General features: G+C 41.1%; 1 protein-coding gene across 1 annotated transcript in view; it reads right to left on the bottom strand.

Moving 5' to 3' along the window:
- The window catches only part of CEP170B (centrosomal protein 170B), a 1,277,870-nt gene that overhangs the window by 742,322 nt on the left and 515,342 nt on the right, over positions 1-20,206 (bottom strand). Inside the window, exon 4 of the mRNA XM_044074358.1 lies at positions 12,068-12,146. Coding sequence (XP_043930293.1) covers positions 12,068-12,146 — 79 coding nt within the window. The remainder of the gene's footprint in view (positions 1-12,067; positions 12,147-20,206) is intronic.

The following is a 20,206-nucleotide window of genomic DNA, read 5'->3' as shown; positions in this document are numbered from 1 at the left end:
CCTCATTTCAGCCCTTACCTTTGACTGGTGTCTTAGTCTTTATCATTCTGCTTAATACACTAAGTATTACTTTTCGATATGCACAATGTTGCCAGTGCTATGGAAGTGGCAAGGAAAATTCATTAACACATAAAACTGCAAATGCAATTTCATCTGAGAATTTTAAGTTGCTTATTAGGCATTAATAGCCCTTTCTTTGTGAACAGAAGGAGATGAATACGTCACCTGAAATGACTGCTTTGTTTGCCATGCTAGGTATAGAGTTAAAGAGAGTTTACAGAATATAAGCAGAAAGATGCATGTGGTGCATTTCATATTGAAAATATAAATGTACCCTGAAGCTTCTGATGCCAGCTAATCTAGTTATGAAACATCAGGCTATATTCTACGTGACCATTTAGAAGCTTAACCTTGCGATAGCAATACACACAATTAAAAAAAAAATCCTGAATCACATAACAAACTGAAGTCTACTGCTGCATAAAGAAGGGGAGAACTGTAGAGTGGTGTTCATAATGAAAAATTAATGTTCACTCCAGTAGTGTACAATGTTACGTAAACCAAAACAGAGAGATGCCGAAGGTTTATAAAAGCACCACACACTGAGGGTATGGATATTAAGTTTACGCTATGCACAAAATACACAGAGTTATTAAGAATGGATGCAGGTATAACACAGAAGCCGCTCTATTACTTTCTTGTGTTTTAATTTCAGGTCGCTCAGTTTATATGTTATTTACTGGGATGACTGCAGCAGCTTTGATAAGTTCATTCCCTGATGCACACTTGGTCTGCAGATTATTTTCAACTAAAAGCTATCTTTTTCTTGTTTACTTTTTTCCTATGATCTTTTTTAGTTCAGTTTTCAGTACAAGCTTTCTTTTCATCTTTATTTTTTTCCTGTGTATCCTTTTTTTTTGATTTATCTGTTTTTTCTGTGTCTTGCTAACACAGTTACACTGCAACACTGCTAAGTAGATATTTTCTCATTAATACTTAACGTTACCGGTACTGCAATTGCTTTGCTTTATTACAGTACAAACCATGGGTGGTGCTTTGGAGCTCATGAATTCATATGCTAGACTTGTTCATGAATTCTGTCCAATAAGGCAGAAGAAAGTGAGACAGCAAATTTGTCAGTGGCTTGGTTCTTTAAAGTTGTAATTATACATTAGCTTTGATGCCTATCTGAGTTTGTTACTTTTAAATATACAGCAGATACACAACTTTATGGGTAGAAGAAAGAAATTATAATGACACGTATGATAATATGAAGTTGTTAATATGGGATATTAACGTAAAGGATTACATACATGGAAGTTAGAGATGACTAGACTAAGTTAGTACGTTCTACTTTATTTATTTGCTTTTATCAGAAAAGTATAACTGAACTGAAGTTAGCCTCTTTTAAGTAGATGGCTGAGGGGAAAAGGTCCAAAATTTTACAGTACGGGTAAAAAGGAATATAATTACACAGTTCTAAGAATAAAAATAATAATAAAACAAAAAAAAAGGAACATTGGTTTGCTCCAACTGTAGACTGTAAGATGTACAATATAATGCAGTAGTGTAGAAAAATACAGTGGAAGAACAAAAATCTGCAATGTTATAGCTGACACTCTTCAGGAAGTGTTGAGGTTATCAGGAGTTTTAATAGTAGAAAGGTAAAGAAAGATTAACAATAAAATTAATACGACAGGTAGGGAAAGGCAAGAGAACTGAGCAGTAATAAATGGTAAATGGGATCAGGACTAGTTAATATTACTTCTTGAGTAAGGTTAAATTTAATTAGAGTGTGGGCATTAAACTGAATGACTGACAGTGGTATAACAGAGAGAGAGGTAACCAAGGGTTGAGGTAATACAAATTAAATAGTAAGCACAGTATTTACAAACTATGAATCTAGAGCCAACTGGTTCTAAATAAGATGCTTCCTGCTTGTTACGATATAAGATGAAGGGGTTGTTGAAGGAAATGAGACCAAAGCAAAGAATGTCATGGAGATGGGTTGGCGTAAATGGATAAAAATGTATTTTTACCCACTATCATTAAACATGTACATTTGTTATTTAAGGTGCACTTTCAGATATTTTCACATTAGTGAAAGGATTGTGACATTTCTTAAATTTGCTAAAACTACATTCCAAAGACCATTTTAGTTGTTTGCATAGAAATACAAAAAAGTTTACAAAGAATGTCATAAAAAGGAGATGGGTTAAACAACACCATACCTCCCAAAATAAAAAAAAAAATGTTGAGCACCACTACAGTGCAGAGTAATAAAGCCCATACTGTGACACAGACGACCTTTGTTAAACTAGCAGCACAGATACTGGAGGGGTCATACAGGGAGTTAGGAGTTAACAGCCAATGTCAGCAATCAAAGTTAAGGGCTGCTTGGAGAGCTACATGCTGCAAGCAGCTACACTGCCTGGTTGTAAGTTGCTCAAGCGAGGAAGCAATGCCTGCACCTACCAGTACAGCAATTACAATGCTCTCAAGGTTGCTAATGGTACAAGGGGGTTAGGATACACTCTGCAGTAGCAATATGATGCTGCACCGGTGCCCTCAATACCTGCACTAGCCCCAGATGTGGCTAAAGTTGAGCCCTAGGGAAGCTAGTGCTGGTGCAGTAGACCTGGTAGACAAGAGGAGCTGATAGTAGTTAATAATCAACTGCAAGGAAGAAAAAACATTTTCCAAAGAATATTAAAAATAAAGTTGTTTGCGCAGAGTTATAAAAAGTTTGCATAGAAAGCTATAAAAAGGAGATAGGTCAAACAACATCATACATCTAAAAAAAAGAAAGAAAGACAACTACTAACATGAAAACACATTACACAGGTCATACAGATCTTGAACATTTTAATTAAACTGTTACCTGCCACATTTGCTTGTTATGCTACTACATATAATGTGCTGTTTCATAATTACAGATATATGAAAACATGAACAGTACAGAAAATATATATACTTCTATTAACAATACGAAAGGAATACAATAACTAAACATAAAATAATTACAGAGATGATAACTTACAAAATTTCCAGGAATTACACAGAAAAGCAGCAGGAAGGGCCTCCTAGCACAAAGGCTTTTGCCCTGACTGCAATGTTGGCAACTCAAGTTCAGTAAAACCCCAGAATCACTAAATGGCTTGTCAGGTGGTAAAGGACTGACATTCTACAGTATCTGACATTCGCTCTGGGAAAGGGCTGGTGAATCAGTCACTCTCACACTTAACTCTCGATGAAAGCCAGGGGTAAGAAAAGTGCACTTTGCTAGCTGGGATGCAGATTGCAGGGAAGCCTTATATTTGTGTTCTCTTTGCAGAAGCACAAATAAGAAAACAGGTAGAGTGGTTCCATTCAGAGCTCTAAGAATTCAGCCACTTACAGGATTCCAGCAGCACTAATCCCACTATAGCCCAAAACAGGCTCATTCCCTGAGTCAGTAAAAGGCACCTAACAAAAGTCTTTAGAACCATTCTCTTGGGAAGGGACGTCCCCATCCCAGGAGGGCACACCACAACCAACCTAGCAGTGAGCTACTTGATTAGTGCAAAAAACTCAGGCATGCTACAGGACCACAGGCTGGCACTGCTGAATGGGATTAGGAGTCAGAATAAGTAATATGGTACTAAGTGCTTCTAGAAGAGGTTTCTGCAGGAATATAAAGCATAGTTAAGATGGAAAAAAAAGAACAATCTGCAACATTCCAATACAAGACCATACTGAAGTTTGTGATGGAATGTAGTCTATTTATAGGGAAAAAAATACCTATTTGTAAACACACACACACACACACACACACACACACACACACACACACACACACACACACACACACACATGCACACACATGCACACACACATGCACACACACACACACACACACACACACACACACACACACACACACACACACACACACACACACACACACACACACAAATGACTCATACATGTGTGATGGGTATAAAAATATATATTACATACACCTGCCATGATGCATTTAGCCACACTCCCTTACAAAACAAACTGCGGTACTCACAGATGCAAGTGTGAAGTCAGGGGTGCCAAGCTTAGAAAAATAAATTTAAAGATGTAATGTATTTTGGTTTATTTCTTATTACCTAGTAGCAACACATATGAAACTTTGTGACCTTTTCTCTTTTAAAATGTTAAGGAGATGAAAGGGGGAATGTATGGACCTTGTGTTTAAAATGTAAAATATAACTTCTTGCAGCTCCTCTACTAGCAAGGGTCATAAATACAATTACAGTCTACTTCAAAGAGGTACCTGATTAGATTTGTAAAAAAAGCAGACATTAAAATGCAGACAGTTAAAGAGATGTATTTAAGATCTTGTAAAATGGTAGTTTCCATTGTTCTAGCTGATGTAATTACAAAAATGGAAAAAACTGATTTAGTTACTTTTGCTGTGGGAAAGCAAACAACTAAAATAAATAATGTAATGTTTCTCTGCAAAAAAGAAATTATGCAGTTTGACCATGTTAGTGTTCTGGGAAACAGAGTGAACAGAGTTATCATTTATCAGTGTAGGTTAACAAGCTGTGGGTCTCGTTTTCACTTAGCTAGATCACCTAAGCCTAGTATCAGCAAAAAAAAAAAAGTTATGTACTTATCATAACATTCCATGTGAGTTGTTTATCTCGCCTTCATTCTTACTGATGGGTTTGGAGCCGATCCCTCGGCTCTGAGTTGACCTACTACAAAGCTCGAGGTTTTCAAATAGCTCGAGACCTAGTCCCTATCCCATGATGCACCTAGAGTTACCTCAGATCTTGTTTGCTGCATATAATAATACCATATGTCATTCTATAACTCCATAAGAGAAAGTATAGAAGAGTTGAGTAACCAGGAAGGATCTAGCATCTCGGTCTTCTAAAAGCCCAGGAGGGGCTAGGAGGGAGGGATGTAAGAATGAAGGCGAGATGAGCAACTCACATGGAACGTTATGGTACGTACATAACTTCTTTATGTGAAGTTGTTCTATATCGCCGTTCATTCTTAGTGATGGATAGCGTCTCAAGCACCACCTATCTCGGGTGGCTCATGGGAGTACATTTGTCAGGACAGTGGATCCAAAGGAGGCCCTGTCAAGTTTGTAATGAGTGATAAAGGTATGAGGTCTTGACCAAGTGGCTACTGCACAAATGTTATCAATAGGAAGTCTGGCAGAAAAGGCAGAGGATGTAGAAAATGCTCTGGTTGAGTGAGCTTTAATTTTATGTTGCAAGGGCAAATTGGCAGCTGAATAAGCAAATGTGATGCAGTCAGATAACCATTTAGACAGAGTTGTTTTAGCCACTGGCATACCTTTCCTGGAGTCTGAAAAGGAAACAAAAAGCTGTTCTGATTTCCAAAAATATTTTGTTCTATCCAAGTAAAATCTGAGCTGTCTGTACATATCAAGTTTGTGCAGCATGTATTCTAGACTGTTGCATTGATTGGGGAAGAAAACTGGCAAATCAATAATTTGGTTAAGATTAGTTTCAGTGCAAACCTTAGGCAAAAAGGAGGGGTTTGTTTGAAGTGAGACTCTATCAGCATGGAAAATCAAGTAAGGAGGTTTAATGGACAAGGCTTGAAGCACTAACACTCTGCGGGCAGACGTAATATCTACTAAAAACATGAAGAAGCTGGTTCAAATGGAGGAAGAATAATGCGGGAAAGCATAAAATTTTAATTCCATGGGGAATAGGAAGATTTCACAGGTGGTCTTAGGTGAAAGGCCCCTTTGAGAAAGGCTTTGGATAATTTGTGTGACATAATATTCATTCCTTCGAATCCAAGATGAAAATTAGAGATGGCAGCAAGTTGAACCTGAACAGTTGCTGCTGTAGCTCCTTTATTGAAAATCATGGTCAAGAACTGTAAAATAGAGGCCATAAGGGCTTGTTAAGGATCAATATTGTTTTTAGAGGCACATATACAAAATGTTTTTCCATTTGCTACAGTATAGCTTCCTCGTAGAGGATTTATGAGAGGATAAAAGAATTTGTTTCATCTCAGTGGAAAGGTTATGGAACCTGGTTACGATGGGAATTGGAGCAGCCAAGCTGTCAGCTTCAAGGACTGCAGAGAGGAATGAAGTTCCCCCGATGAGTGCATCAGAAGGTCCGTTACTGGGTCCAGAATCCAAGGGTCCTCCAAAAGATGAATTCGAAGGAAAGGGAACCAAATCTGACGAGGCCAATGAGGGGCTATTAGAATAATGGTTCTTTCCAGAGTTTTTGCTTTCTGTAGTACAGTGGGTATCAACGGGATTGGTGGAAAAGCATAGATGAGACCTGGAGGCCAACTCTCTTTCTTGAGGAACCACTCGTGGGGCAACAAAATTGCTCTGCTCAGCTTGTCTGCTATCACGTTGGATGTCTGAGGTATGTGCGTTGTTAACAGAAAGCGCTGGGTGGATATAGCCCACTGCCATACTCTTAGGGCCTCGTGACAAAGAGGATATGGCCTGGTTCCTCCTTGTTTGTTTAAGTACCTAACCACTGACATGTTGTCTGTCTGAATCACAATCGTACCCATAGGAAGAGAGTCCTGGAAGTACTGCAATGCCAAAAGTACTGCTTTCATCTCTAAGACATTGATATGTAGATGTGTCTCTTGATCGGTCCATGTGCCTTGGGCTGTCCTTCCCTGAAAATGCCCCCCCCACCTTATCAGGGAAGCGTCCTTGGTCACTGTGGCCGCTGGTGAGGGTAAAACAAAGAGACGTCCTATCATGACATGAAGTGAGGTCAACCACCACTGAAGATCCTTTCTGCAGGAGTTTGTAATCATTATCAGGTGAGACATGGGTAGCTCTTGGTAAGACCATTGAGTGAACAACAGCCATTGCAGTATCCGCATGTGCATATGACCCAGTGGTATGGCCAGAATTGCAGCTGCCATCATACCTAACAACTTTAGAACTTCTGATGCTGGAGCCTTGTATTTGGATAACAGAATGCAGACTTGCTGACAGAGTAGTAAGACTCTTTCTACTGGAAGTCTTAGCGTAGTGGTGGTGGTGTCCAGTTCTGCTCTGATAAAAATGGTATGTTGTGATGGCGACAAGGCAGATTTTTCTGAGTTTATTGTAATGCCCAGCTGGCTGCAGAGTGACAGAGTGGAGTCCCTGGCTTGAATGAGTTGATGCCTGGTGGTGGCAGTGAGGAGCCAATCATCTAGGTACGGAAACACCTGGAATCCTAAACGTCTCAGGTGAGCCGTGACCACTGTCATATATTTGGTGAACACTCTGGGCCTGTAGTGAGACCAAAGGACAGGGCTCGAAACTGTTAATGATTGGCTCCCAGCCGGAAGCGCAGATGATCCCTGGATGGTCTGGCCATTTTTATGTGGTAGTACGCATCCTGGAGATCTACTGAGCACATCCAACTGTCTTTCCCTGAGAAGGGAAGTATCGACTGAAGCATGACCATTCAAAACTTCTCTTTTCTGACAGATTTGTTTAGCTTGCTGACGTCCAATATAGATCTCTAGTCCCCTGTCTTTTTTAGAACTAAAAAGAATCTTGAGTAAGTTCCAGGTCCTGTCTGGTCTGCTGGGACTGGTTGGATGACTCTTTTGCTTAGCAACGTTTGGACCTCTACTTGCTTGTTCCCTGTAACTGGATGGAATGTCCGGGATTTTCCTTGTCGGTGGAGGGGGTGTGGAGAAAGGAATGAAGTATCCTCTGGAAATGATGCTTTGTACCCAGTTGTCATTTGTTATTTTGAGTCAGGCATCTGGGAACAAAGATAAGTGACCCCCGACTGCCTCCAGAGTAGAACAGCCAGGCCTCCTTTCAGGAGCGCTGGTAGGGCTTCCCAAAGAAGTGATCTCTGTCACCCTGGTTTTGCAGACCCCCTCTGCCTCAAGAGTGGTGCCTTCCATTATTGCCCCCTCCTCTGCCTTTGGAGGGGGGTTCACCATGTGTGTCCTGAAAAGCTCCTTGGGCTTTTCAGAACCACATTTTCCCTCCCATTTGGCCCTTGGGGTAGGGTCTGGAAGGGGTGGAAAAACGGACTCTGACAGCAGACAGAGTCTTTCCTTCCTGCTCACACCTGGTCAAAGTTTCCTTGACTTTGGGCTCGAAAAGAGATGAGCCCTCAAAAGGGGTATTCACAAAGGATGACTTGAAAGGCTCCGCAAAGGAACACAAGCGCATCCAGGAGTTTCTCCTAAGAGCAATTCCTGTACCTGCTGGCCTACTCGTTCCATCAGCTGCATAAGAAATGAGGCGCATGGATGAGTTAACAATGGAGTTGAGGGTAGCAAGCTGGGAAGCAACTTTGTCTGAAGCTCCTGCAGCTACTGTACCCTGAAGAGCATCTCCCAGCTCTTTAAGGAGATCTCTTTGCAGTCGTGCAAAATGGTTAATAGTTCAGAGAATGGAGTGCAAAAGCCATTGAACTAAAAGTTTGATTCCCATATCTATCCATGATCCTGGAGTCTCTGTTAGGAGGATGGACAGAAGAGGAAGTTTCTTACATTTCCTTTTTGGTGGCTGCCACCACCACCATGGCATTAACTGGCACACCTTTGGTCAAAAAAGATTTGTCTTGGGGAGCAGAGATAAACTTATTAGGCCTCATAGGGACAGGCTCCATAGTGTCCAGAGACTCCCACGCCCTTTGTGAGACCAGCTACATAAGCTCATCAAAGGACGGTGACACCCAAGAGGTGGAGGGCTGAAACCCAAAATCCTTCAGGAGAAAGTACAGTTGTGTACACTTACCATAAATGTAGATGTTCAAATGTATTCACTGTTGCAGTCATCACATTTGGGTTATCTGCTTGCAATAGCCCTCAGTTGGCCTGATTATCAAAGTCTTGGGTCCTGCGTCGGTTGCTGTCTCATCTTCCGTGACGTCAGGTAGTCAGGAATATAAAGCATGCAGCTGATGCCATTACATCAGTTTTTCTTGCCCCCAGATGTCAGGTGCCCCCCCCCCCTAATGGGAAGCAATTTTATATATACATATATATATATACATATATATATATATATATATATATATATATATATATAGATAGATAAATATATATATATATATATATATATATATATATATATATAGGGGACTGTGGGGACCCTTCTGATTCATCCAAGTCAGTATCAGATGTTAGGGACTCCTGACGGAAGTCCAGATGTTTCCTCTTACAAACTCTCTAACTGCAAACCTCATCAGTGGGAGCTTCTGGTGAGGTCTCGGAAGAGCATGGGCCACCCAATGGGGCTTCCTGAGGCTCTGAGTCTCTATGCTTTGCCAGGATCTGTGAAGCAGAAGCAGGCATAGGCACTTTAGGGGAGGAAGAAGCTGGAACTGAGTTTGAGGATATCTTAGGCGATATAACTCTCCTCATGGCTTCGAAGGCACCCCTGCTCTGATGCGAAGGGACTGATGGATCCGAGGAAACCATCGATATCCCCGGCACCGGGACAGTGGGCTCAGAGCCAGAGGTAGAAGCCAAGCTGATCCGAGCCGAAGCCCCGAGAGGCAGAGTCAGAAATGAAAAGTCGGTCCGACTATGCTTCCTGGATCTGACCAGACAGTGTCAGCTACTAGAATCCTCGATCGGCACCAAGGACGTCAGAGTGAATGGAACCGAAGACACTGGAGCAGGCATCAGCTCTGAAGGCTCCACAATGAACAAGTCCTACTCCTCTGGCTCTGAAGGACCGGTATGGCTCGGAGGAGGAAGGGTTGCAGCTGGCATAAGGGTCTTTGGCTCCAAAGCCGCTAGGGTCGGAGCCGACAAAAATTTTGCAAAGGCCTGTGCCTGTAAAAGCTTCTGCACCAACCGATCTACATCCAAATCTGAAAGGCTAATGCAAGACCAAGATGAATGTATCGATGGTGGTACCGACTGTAATAATGTAGATTTTTGGAATTTCGGATACCGGTTCCAAAACTGGGGACCGGCTCCGAAAAGATAAGACAGTCAGTTCTGAGACCTGTGGAGCCGATGTCACAGACTTTTTAGATATTTTGATTCCATGGAAGTCTTGGAAGACTTTGAGGACTTACTAGATCCATCCTGGTCACTTAACGCCTCCTGGAAAGAAGGTTTTAATAAGCCCCTATCAATGAGATTCCTCCTTCTCTCTTGCAGAACCCGAGAAGAAAAGGAATGGCATATGGAGCAGGTTTCTTGCAAATGTAATGCTCCTAAGCAATAAACATAATTGACATGACTGTCAGTGACAGACACTTTCTGCCCACATTTAGGGCATTTTTTGAACCCTTACTTATGGTGTTTGTCCTTGTCATCAGCCATCGACAAAAAATTTGACACACCCAACAGCTATAAACTAAAATAATAATAAGCCTTCTAAAACACAGGCTAAATACAAAAAACACAAGCCTTCAACTATAGCTAACTGGTCAAACACACACTACTTATCTAAGCAGATATATAAAGTTGTGACAGAAATTCACTATTTAGATGCAACAACAAAGCTAATTATTATAGAAACACACTAACCAAACTCTAATTATCTTACGTTTGTGACAAAAGGTCACTATCTAAACACAAACACTAAATAATTAACTATTTGTAAGAAAGAATGTGACAGAAAGTCACTTATTTAAACAGTATTTAAACTAGGCCTAAGAAAAAAACGAGGCAAAACATTACTATATGAAAAAGCACACCAAAGGAATAGGGAAGCACACAGAAAGCTATAAGAGCTTTATAAACAAACTAAAACTACTTTTTATAAGAAAGGTATCAATAATATTTGAAAGTAGTGAAAAGTAAGGTTTTTACTGACCCGAGTTAGCGAGAACCTCCGATCTGTTGCAGAGGCAAACTAGATCTGAGGTAACTCTAGGTGCATCATGGGATAGGGACTTGGCCTCGAGCTATTTGAAAACCTCGAGCTTTGTAACAGTAAGAATGAATGATAGAACAATTTCACATTATTAATTTGTATATGTCTATATTTATATAAATCAAGAACAGCAGGTACCTGGTGGTCTCTGGCCACATTTGGAGTAGTAGCATGGAAAAGTTGTAGGGAACTGGAGATGTCTACCAGCCACACTTGGAACTGTGCTTGTTTTGTATGTGAAAAGTGTGTGGAAAGCAGATGACACCGTGGTTTACAGAATGGAGTGAGAGGGGCTAGGCCAAAGACCCAGCTCTGTAAGTCGCCTCTGTGCAGTCTAATCTGGGTGTGGATGTTAGAAGTTCATAACCAAGACAGCAGTGCAGATTAACTTTACGCTCTCAGGGCCAAGAACCATTTTGTGAATTGATTATTGAGCTACACTTATAAGCACTTTCTTTCATTTTAACCTACTGGCTACCACTGGTGTGACTCCAAAGACTATCACTCTGGTGTCAGCTTGGACCTTTCTTCACAACCATTTGGTAGTGGTGGAATTCTGTGTCAGACATACTTCATCCTAATGTAACCAAATCAGCAGACTCACTACGGGGCTCTAATTGTGGATGTCCACTTATACAACTGCACAACTGAAAGAACATCATGTATGTCCCACTTTGTCTTGCAAGCATTATAGGCCCTGGATAAGTCCTAGGCTTTACCACTGTTTTTAGTAAAGGGGAGTTTATATTCCCCCTTAGTAAATTACAAGTCCCATGCTGTGGATGAAAAGTGTCCTGAGTTGTGGCAGAAAAAGGTTTAACAGACCAGACAGATGGTCTTGTCACATCTCTTCCAACATGGACAACCCTTTAGCAACCAAAATGATACCTGCTTGCATGTTTACAATGATACAACTGAATGTCTGCTCATGGAATAAGCACCAGTGGATAAGCGTGAAAACAAATAAAGATTTAGAAGTACAATTAAACTCTCATGTTCATTGTTACCTAAGTTTTCTTTCACTGTTAACTGCTGACTACAAAGACATTTGAGTTTTGTTCATATGTAGAAAACTATTATTTTGCATAGCTTACAATTTGGAAAAACATTACTCATAAAACGTACTGCAGTTTGGACTGCAGTTATTTTGCTGTACAAATCCATACAATGCATTAAGCAATACATATTTGGTAAAAATAAAAAGGATATCATAACCAAAACGAACCACATCATTCATTCTGAGTGCAACATATTTCTGGTCAGGTATGCGTATGTCATTCACAAATGTCTGAAAGAGAGGAAAATGCTTATTAGAAAACAAAAACAGTCATTATCTGTTTACAGAAAAGCATTTGTTTGCTGCAATCAGTGACTGAATTTCAAAAGTAAGGCAGCAACTACCTTTATTCAAAGTGAAAATACTCATTTCAGGAGGAAAAATCTTCATGACTAAATTTAAAACACAAACTAAAATAATACACAGTGACATGACTGGTGTGACTCCAAAGACTATCACAACAACCAAATCGGTGCTTTGAATGTCTACAGTTAAGGATCTTTTTCTGAAAGTGCTTCAAAGAAAAACAGAGAATTAAGCATCCAGAATAAGGAAGGCATGTTCTAGATCATCTACTTGAAAAGTAACCCTATGGTACGTTGTGTGCCATTTATTTAGCAATTAATGCAATTAAATGTTACTAAAAATTTCAAAGTTCCAAAAGATCACATTTTCAGGTAAGTAACACCACAATAATCACAAAATATAAAAATTATTATTTTTTTGCTTGGGGCCAGGCCCTCCTGCATAATTCACTCTGAGTGCAACATACTTCGTCAGTTATGCATATGTCATTCACAATCTCTGTATATACCAACTCTAAAGTTGCCCAAAGTCAGAGAAAAGGGAAAAAGTGGACAATAAACATAAAGCTAATGTTTTACTTCTGCTACAACTCCTGCACAACACAGCCTCTAAGACTCACCATGTTATGTTATGACATTCTGAAATGGTGATTTCAGGAGCCAAGCAATTTTTCTGTAGTGACATCCTAGAACTCTGGTTCATACATTGAACAAATAACAGTAGGTTTCCAAATTCAAAAGGCTCACTACCAGCACATTCAAAATCCTCATTACCAGACATTTCATATGTACTATGAAAAATGACTAAGAGAACCAGACTGAAGACCTAAAGATTAGCACGAAATGGGTACCTGAGTAGGAATTCTAACAAAAATGTTTGGGAGGGATTTTATCTTTTGTTTGAAATGTAAATACTGGAACCTATTTCTCCAGTCTCAGTACCCTAGAAGTGTATTTCCTGGAAAAGTTTTACACTGACTGCAAAGTGAAACTGCAGAGCACTGTTTTTTCATCGGTTTTGTTTTTCCTCTTAACTTGTGATTGAGCGACTGTACAGTATATAATAGTACTGAAATTCACTGCAACACACAAATATTGACGTTCAGAAAGTCAACCACAAAAATGTCAACTTTGCAAATACTGACACGCTACTATGAATGCAACAAACAACACTCTTGGTGCAACCTCAAAAAATAAAATAAAATGTCATTTTTGCAGGGGGGCAAGCTCTTCCTGCCCCAACCATACCCCCTGCAAATTATATATATATTAACTCCGAGATTGCACAATGTCAGGGAAAGTACAGTTGTGTACACTATGTAGATGTTCGAGTGTATTCACTGTTGCAGTCATTACATTTGGGTTATCTGCTTGCAGGTAGCCCTCAGTCAGCCTGATTAACAAAGACTTGGGTTCTGCGTCAGTTGCTGTCCCTTCTTCCATCATGTCAGGTCGTCAGGGGTATAAAACATGCAGCCGACGCCATTACATCAGTTTTTCTTGCCCCAGATGTCAGGTGCCCCCCTAATGGGAAGCAATTACATATAAAAGTACAAAGATATACCTCCAACAAAAAGGCAAATACACCAAAAAAGGCTTTTAAGCATAGTAAAGGAAAGTAGAGGTATAGCCAAAAGAAGTTAGGGGGCTGGAGGGAGGGTAACCAGGACTGCAATAGTGAATACACTCGAACATCTACATTTATGGTAAGTGTACACAACTGTACTATGTTCTTCGTGTTTCACTGTTGCAGTCATTACATTTGGGTAGATTCCCAAAGCCAAGGATGGCAGGAGGAATTTAGATAGCATTGGATCAGCTATAAGGCCCTGCAAGACTGCAGTGGCAAAGCCAGCTCTGGATTTAGAAAAAAATTGGCAAATGGTAATGCTTGGTGAAAGTATGTACAGAACTCCAGGTGGAAGCTTCTAGGATGTCTCTGGTAGGGACACCTCTGAGAAAGGCTGTAGAGGTAGATGCAGCCCTGGTTGGATGGGGTCTAATCCCCTGTGGGATAGGTTTTCCATGGTGCTTACAGCAGAAATGAATGCAATGGCCTATCCATTTAGAAATGGTTTGCTTTGAAACAGCCTTCCCCTCCGCCCCTGCAGCAAATACCACCAGCAGTTCAGATTTCCTTAGAGATTTAGTCCTGTCCAAGTAAAATCTAAATTGTCTGTGCACATCTAAGGAGTGCATTATCCTTTCCCCTTTGTTCTGTGGATTAGAAAAGAAGGTCGGCAAATGAATGGACTGATTAAGAGCCACACTGGATACCACCTTGGGCATGAAATAGGGATTGGTCCTGAGGGAGATACTGTCCACATGAAAGATGAGGAAAGGCTCCACTGCCATAAGGGCCTGTAATTCAGATACCCTTCTTGCTGAAGTGATTGCTAAAAGGAAAGCTGTTTTCCAAGAAAAGAATTTTAACTCTGCAGTTGCAGCTGGCTCAAAAGGAGGAAGAGTGAGTTTTTCCAATACAAAATTAAGGTCCCAGCCTGGAGTTGGGGCTCTCCTGGGTGGTTTCAAGTTTCTGGCCCCTCTGAAGAACTGCTTGAGCAGTGGGTGAGAAAAAGGGGTGGTTCCGTGTTGTAATGAGCTGAAATGGCTGAGGCGTGAATTTTGATGGAGGAAAAGGAAAGGCCCTTGTGAAGCATCTCAGTTAAGTATTGAAGAATATGCGGTAAATTGGGCTCTGCTGTGCCCATCCCTTGAGTTTGGTTCCAGGCACAGAATCTTTTCCATTTTTCTGCATAAGATTTTCTAGTACTAGGCCTCCTTGCTTCCAACATGACATCCAACACTTGTTTATTGAGGGATGGTAATGGAGAGATTAGGTAATTAGCCAGGCTGCCAGGTTCAGGGTTTGAGGCTGGGGGTGCAGAATCTGGCTCTCCTACTGAGACAGCAGGGTAGGGGTCTGAGGTATGTGCCATGGGGCCAGCTGTGGCATACTACGCAAGAGGGGGTACCAGTGTTGATGTGACCAGTCTGGTGCAATCAGCATTATCCTTGGTTTGTCCTGTTTGATCTTTAGTAATACTTTGGAGAGGAGGAAAGGTATAAACTGACAGATTTTTCCAGCTGAAGGACAGAGCATCCACTGTCCAAACTTGTTTGTGGGGAGTCCTTGTGCAGATTTTGTCCAATTAGTAGTTCTGGGGGGAGGCAAACAGGTCTATATCTTGGATCCTCCATTTGTTGATCAACATGCTGAAAATCTTTGGTTCCAGTTTCCACTCGTGTGGGTCCATGAAATTTCTGCTTAGTTCGTCTGCCAGTGTATTTAGTTTTCCTGGCAGGAATTGAGCCTGTAGATGAACTTGGTAGCTGAAGGCTGTGTTCCACAGAGCCATGGCTAGTCTGCAGAGGGAGTAAGAATGGGTACCCCCCTGCTTGTTTATGTACCACGTAACAGCGGTGTTGTCCGTCTTTACCATTAATTGTCCTGGAAGAATGTGGTCCTTGAAGGCTGGCAGAGCATTCTGTACAGCTGACATTTATTTCTGATTGATATGCAGGTGCATTTGACTTGGGTTCCATTTGCGCTGAATGCACTTCCCTGCCAGGTGAGCCCATCCCCCCCCATGCATAGTCTGATGTGTCTGTTGTCAGGGTTTGGGCGGCAGAGGGTAGAGTGGATGGTAGTCCCTTGTTTTGCTGGCAGGCCTCTGCCCACCAAAGGAATTCTAACCGTAGGTAAGGTATGATAGGAATCATTGCTTCTAGATCCTAAGAATGTTGACACCATAGGCTTTTTAGATACCATTGTAGTTTCCTCATATGCAGTCTTGCATATGGAATTAGTAGAATGCACGAGGCCATGAACCCCAAGGCTTGCAGTATTTGCCTTGCAGATAGCAGGGTTTTTGTGGCCACTTGTTTGAAGTAAGTTGTCAAATTAATTTGTTTCTCTGGCGTGAGGAAAGCCGTCTGGGAAGCTGTGTTCAAGCTTGCTCCCAAGAATATAATTTGTTGACAGGGTACCAGCTGTGATTTCTTTTTGTTTATGGTGTACCCCAGACAAGTTAACACCTTTTGTACAAATGCCAGATTATTCAGAAGTATGTCCTGGCTTTCTGCTTGAATTAGACAATTGTCCAGGTATGGGTACATTTGAATATTTCTTTGCCTGCAAAATGCAATGACTGGAGCTAGGCACTTTGTGAATACCCTGGGCGCAGTAGATAAGCCAAAGGGCAGTGCAGAGAACTGATGGTGCATGCAGCCTGCTCTGAAGCGTAGGTATTTTCTGCAAGATTCCCTGATTGGGATGTGCAGGTAGGCTTCCTTTAAATCGAGTGTTGTCAACCAGGCATCTTTGCCCATCATGGGAAGCAACTGGTGAAAAGTTAGCATCTTGAATTTTGGAATCACCAGAAAGGTGTTTAGGATAGACAGGTCCAGGATAGGACACCATGAGTTGTCTTTTCTGGGTACCAGGAAAAGTCTCGAGTAGAAACCTTGTCCCTTTCCTCTTCTGGTACAGTCTGAATAGCCTTTAATCTTAAGAGAGAGAGTACTTGCTTTTGAGCCTCTGCCCACTGATTTTGGGGTAGATCTGGCCAACCGTCTGGGGTTGGTAACGTGTGGGAGTGCAATCTGTATCCTTGGGAAACTTTATTTAAAACCCATTTGTCCTGGGTAATTAGTTCCCAGTTTTTTGCTTGTAGAGCAATCTTTCCCCCTAAAGGTGCAGTCAGTTGTGAAGTGCTTGGAAGTTTTAAAGTTAAGTCATTGAGACAGCTTACCATAGGGGGGGTCTTACTACTTCCTGATTTGGAAGTGGGAGCCCCCCACTGCTTAGTCCTGTGCGTACCCTGGGACTGAAGGCTGGGTGTTCTGCTGGTTCTGGGTTTGAGCTGAGAAGGCCTGGAAGAGGCAGGAAAAGACCAATATTTTGAGGGTCAATGCCTACTAAATCTGGGAGGCTGCATTTGTAAGAAATCTTTAACAGTTTGCATAGATTTAGCTTTTTCATCCATCTTTTTAAGAACTTCTTCTGCTTTGTTGCCAAACAGGCAGTTCTGATTTAAGGGAGCATCCAGCAATTTAGTTTTAACATGATCTGGCAAAGATTGCTCCTTAAGCCAAGCATGCCTTCTAAGTACAGACCCGGTGACAGCAGCCCTGCAAGATGCCTCTAGTGAATCAGAACCACATTGCAAAGTATGTTTTCCAACTTGTTCAGCAGAATGCATTAAATCCTGCAAATCCCTATTTTCAGCACAGTCAGGAATCAACATCATTTTCTGTTTAAGCAATCCAATAATATGCTGCTGATACTTTAACATATGAAACTGGCAAGTTAAGGCCCTGATGGCCAAGGTTGCAGAGGTGTATACCTTCTTACCCCATCTATCCAGGGCCCTGGAATCTCTATCAGAGGGGGTAGGATTTTTGGCAGTAGTAGCCTTAATGCCCCTGTGAAATGGTCTCAGGATCCGCAGTAGGATTTTTAAAAAGGAACGTATGAGAATCAGGAACCCTGTAATATCTATCAGGTTTTCTGGGAGCAGGAGGAAAAGAGTCAAGGGCCAAGCTAGATTCTGAAAAGGCATCGTCAACAATGTCCAGCACAAGAGGGATAGCTAAAGGCCTGTGTTGGGGCAGGAGTAAGAAATCTCTAAGCCTCCTTTTAGAATCAGAGTAATCCTGGCTTTCCCGGTGAAAATGCTCCCTAAGAGTATGCAAGGTTTCACCAAAAGAAAAATCCTCTGGGGGAGAAGCAGAGGGAATAGAGTCCTCTGCATCAGAATCCTCACAGGTAGATAAGGGTAAATCCTGGTCATCAGAGGAGACAGAAATTTCAGAATCCTGGTCAGAAGTATCATAAGCAAATTCAGTCCTAGGTCTCTTAGAGGGGGAAGGTTGGCTTCCCCTGATTAAAGTAATAAGGTCTTCAGCCATTCTTATCATTTGTTTTTTAGGCATAAAGGCCTGACCATGTGGTCTGGGCGTCAGTTTCCTAGGCATGGTTCGAGTTTTAGGCCTAAAAGAAGAAGATGGCATCGGTTTAATATGCAAGTTAGTAGGCCTGAATTCACCCTCAGAAGCCGGTGCCTGCACAGCGGCTCTGGACCCATCTAAGGCAGAGACATCCACAGGTTCCTCAGTTGAAGCATCTCGCGGCATACCGGACTCCGAATGGGTCTCAGTAGAGGCTTGTGAATCTGAAGTAGCGGGTATCAGGGGCTGCGAAAGTGCCTCACTGATTACCGGTGAACTGGCGACTAGCTTAGGAGAAGCGCCGTCGGCAGCTTTGGACCTAGGCGGCCTGTCTCTGTCTTTATCTTTTTGGAATGTTTGTAGTCGGATGGCTTACCAAAGACATCTGGATAATTGAACCGAGTACCAAAATATTTAGAAGTGAAAATGTACCAAAGACGAATAGTTTGTGGTTTAAATAAACATATATATATATATATATATATATATATATATATATATATATATATATATATATATACACACACACACACACACACACACACACACACACACACACACACACACACACACACACACACACATATGGATTCACTTTAGAAGATCGAAACCCCATAACATTGAAATTCAAAATACTGAAACCAAAATCTTGAAAATTCAAAACACTGAATCCCATAAAATTGAAAAAACATAGGAAAGCAATATGTACTATATTCCAGCACAACTACATACTGAAGCAAATAAAAACAAACCATATTACACTTCTTCAAATATATGCGGTGGGGGGCAAGCCCCCCACACCCCCTGCTACTTAAATATATCAACTTCAAGATTGCACTACACTACACAAAGATGTGTTATGTTGTAGTATAGCAAGTAAGAAGGGAACATGACTGAGGTTACCTATTGAACTGCAGTAAGTATCGGAGAGATATATAGTAATGTGTAATGTTTTAACAGTGAAGTATTGTTTCTAAGAGAAGGATAAGGATAGTTTTTACAATTTAAATAGGCAGTCATGAAGTGCAGAATGGTATGTTTGCTGTTTTGTTCTGTGTAGTGCGATCTCAGAGTGGATTTATTTAAGTAGCAGGGGGTGTGCGGGGCTTATAGTTGGAGAAGTGTAATATGGTTTGTTTTTATTTGTTTCTGTATGTAGTTGTGCTGGCATACATTAAATGCTGGTTTCCTATGTATTTTCAGTGTTATGGGATTCAATGTTTTGAGTTTTCAGTGTTGTGAATTTTCAAGAATTTGGTCTCGATGAATGTCAATGTTGTGGGCTTTCAATCTTCTAAAGTGAATGTGTGTGTGTGTGTGTGTGTGTGTGTGTGTGTGTGTGTGTGTGTGTGTGTGTGTGTGTGTGTGTGTGTGTGTGTGTGTGCATATATATATATATATATATATATATATATATATATATATATTCATGTATGTCTGTGTGTGTGTGCGCGCGCGCCTGTATGTATGTGCATGCATAAGTCTATTTACACAAAAATATAGCCTTTGTTTATCATGCCCATTTTAAAAATGCACACATACTTAAACAGGGAAGGGGAGGCAAATCCAGCAAAGTCAGTAGCCATACTTAGAAAGTGCACCACTTAGTGGCTTTGGCTACCTATGATTAGTTCTATTAAAAGTTTGCATCAATTTAGTATTATCATTTATATTACCAATTAAACACAAGTTAAACTTAAAGTGGCATTTTGGACAATAAAGGTCAATAGCAATCCTGGAGCTAATTCACTGAACAGCAGTAATAAATCCAGATGATACAGGACTAGCCCAATAAAGGAAGATGCCAGAAAACCCTCTCAGTGATTTGGTTATTACACCCAGCATTACTTACAGCAGGAGGGAAAGAACCCTTCATTCACTCAGGTTAACAGTACAGCTGAACTTTTATGTGGCTTCTGCAACTACATACTGTACTGACATAGAAAGTCAAATGAACCATGAACTGTCAAAAGTAACAGGTTCATAAGCTCATACTACTCTGTTGAAACAGTGGACTACAATCCCACCAATATA

This window comes from Protopterus annectens, chromosome 6.part0, assembly GCF_019279795.1.
Source record: "Protopterus annectens isolate FY-2018-M chromosome 6.part0, PAN1.0, whole genome shotgun sequence".
NCBI classification, from domain to species: Eukaryota; Metazoa; Chordata; order Ceratodontiformes; family Protopteridae; genus Protopterus; species Protopterus annectens.
Note: the sequence above shows the minus strand (reverse complement) of the source record. Positions and strands in the feature narration are given on the sequence as shown.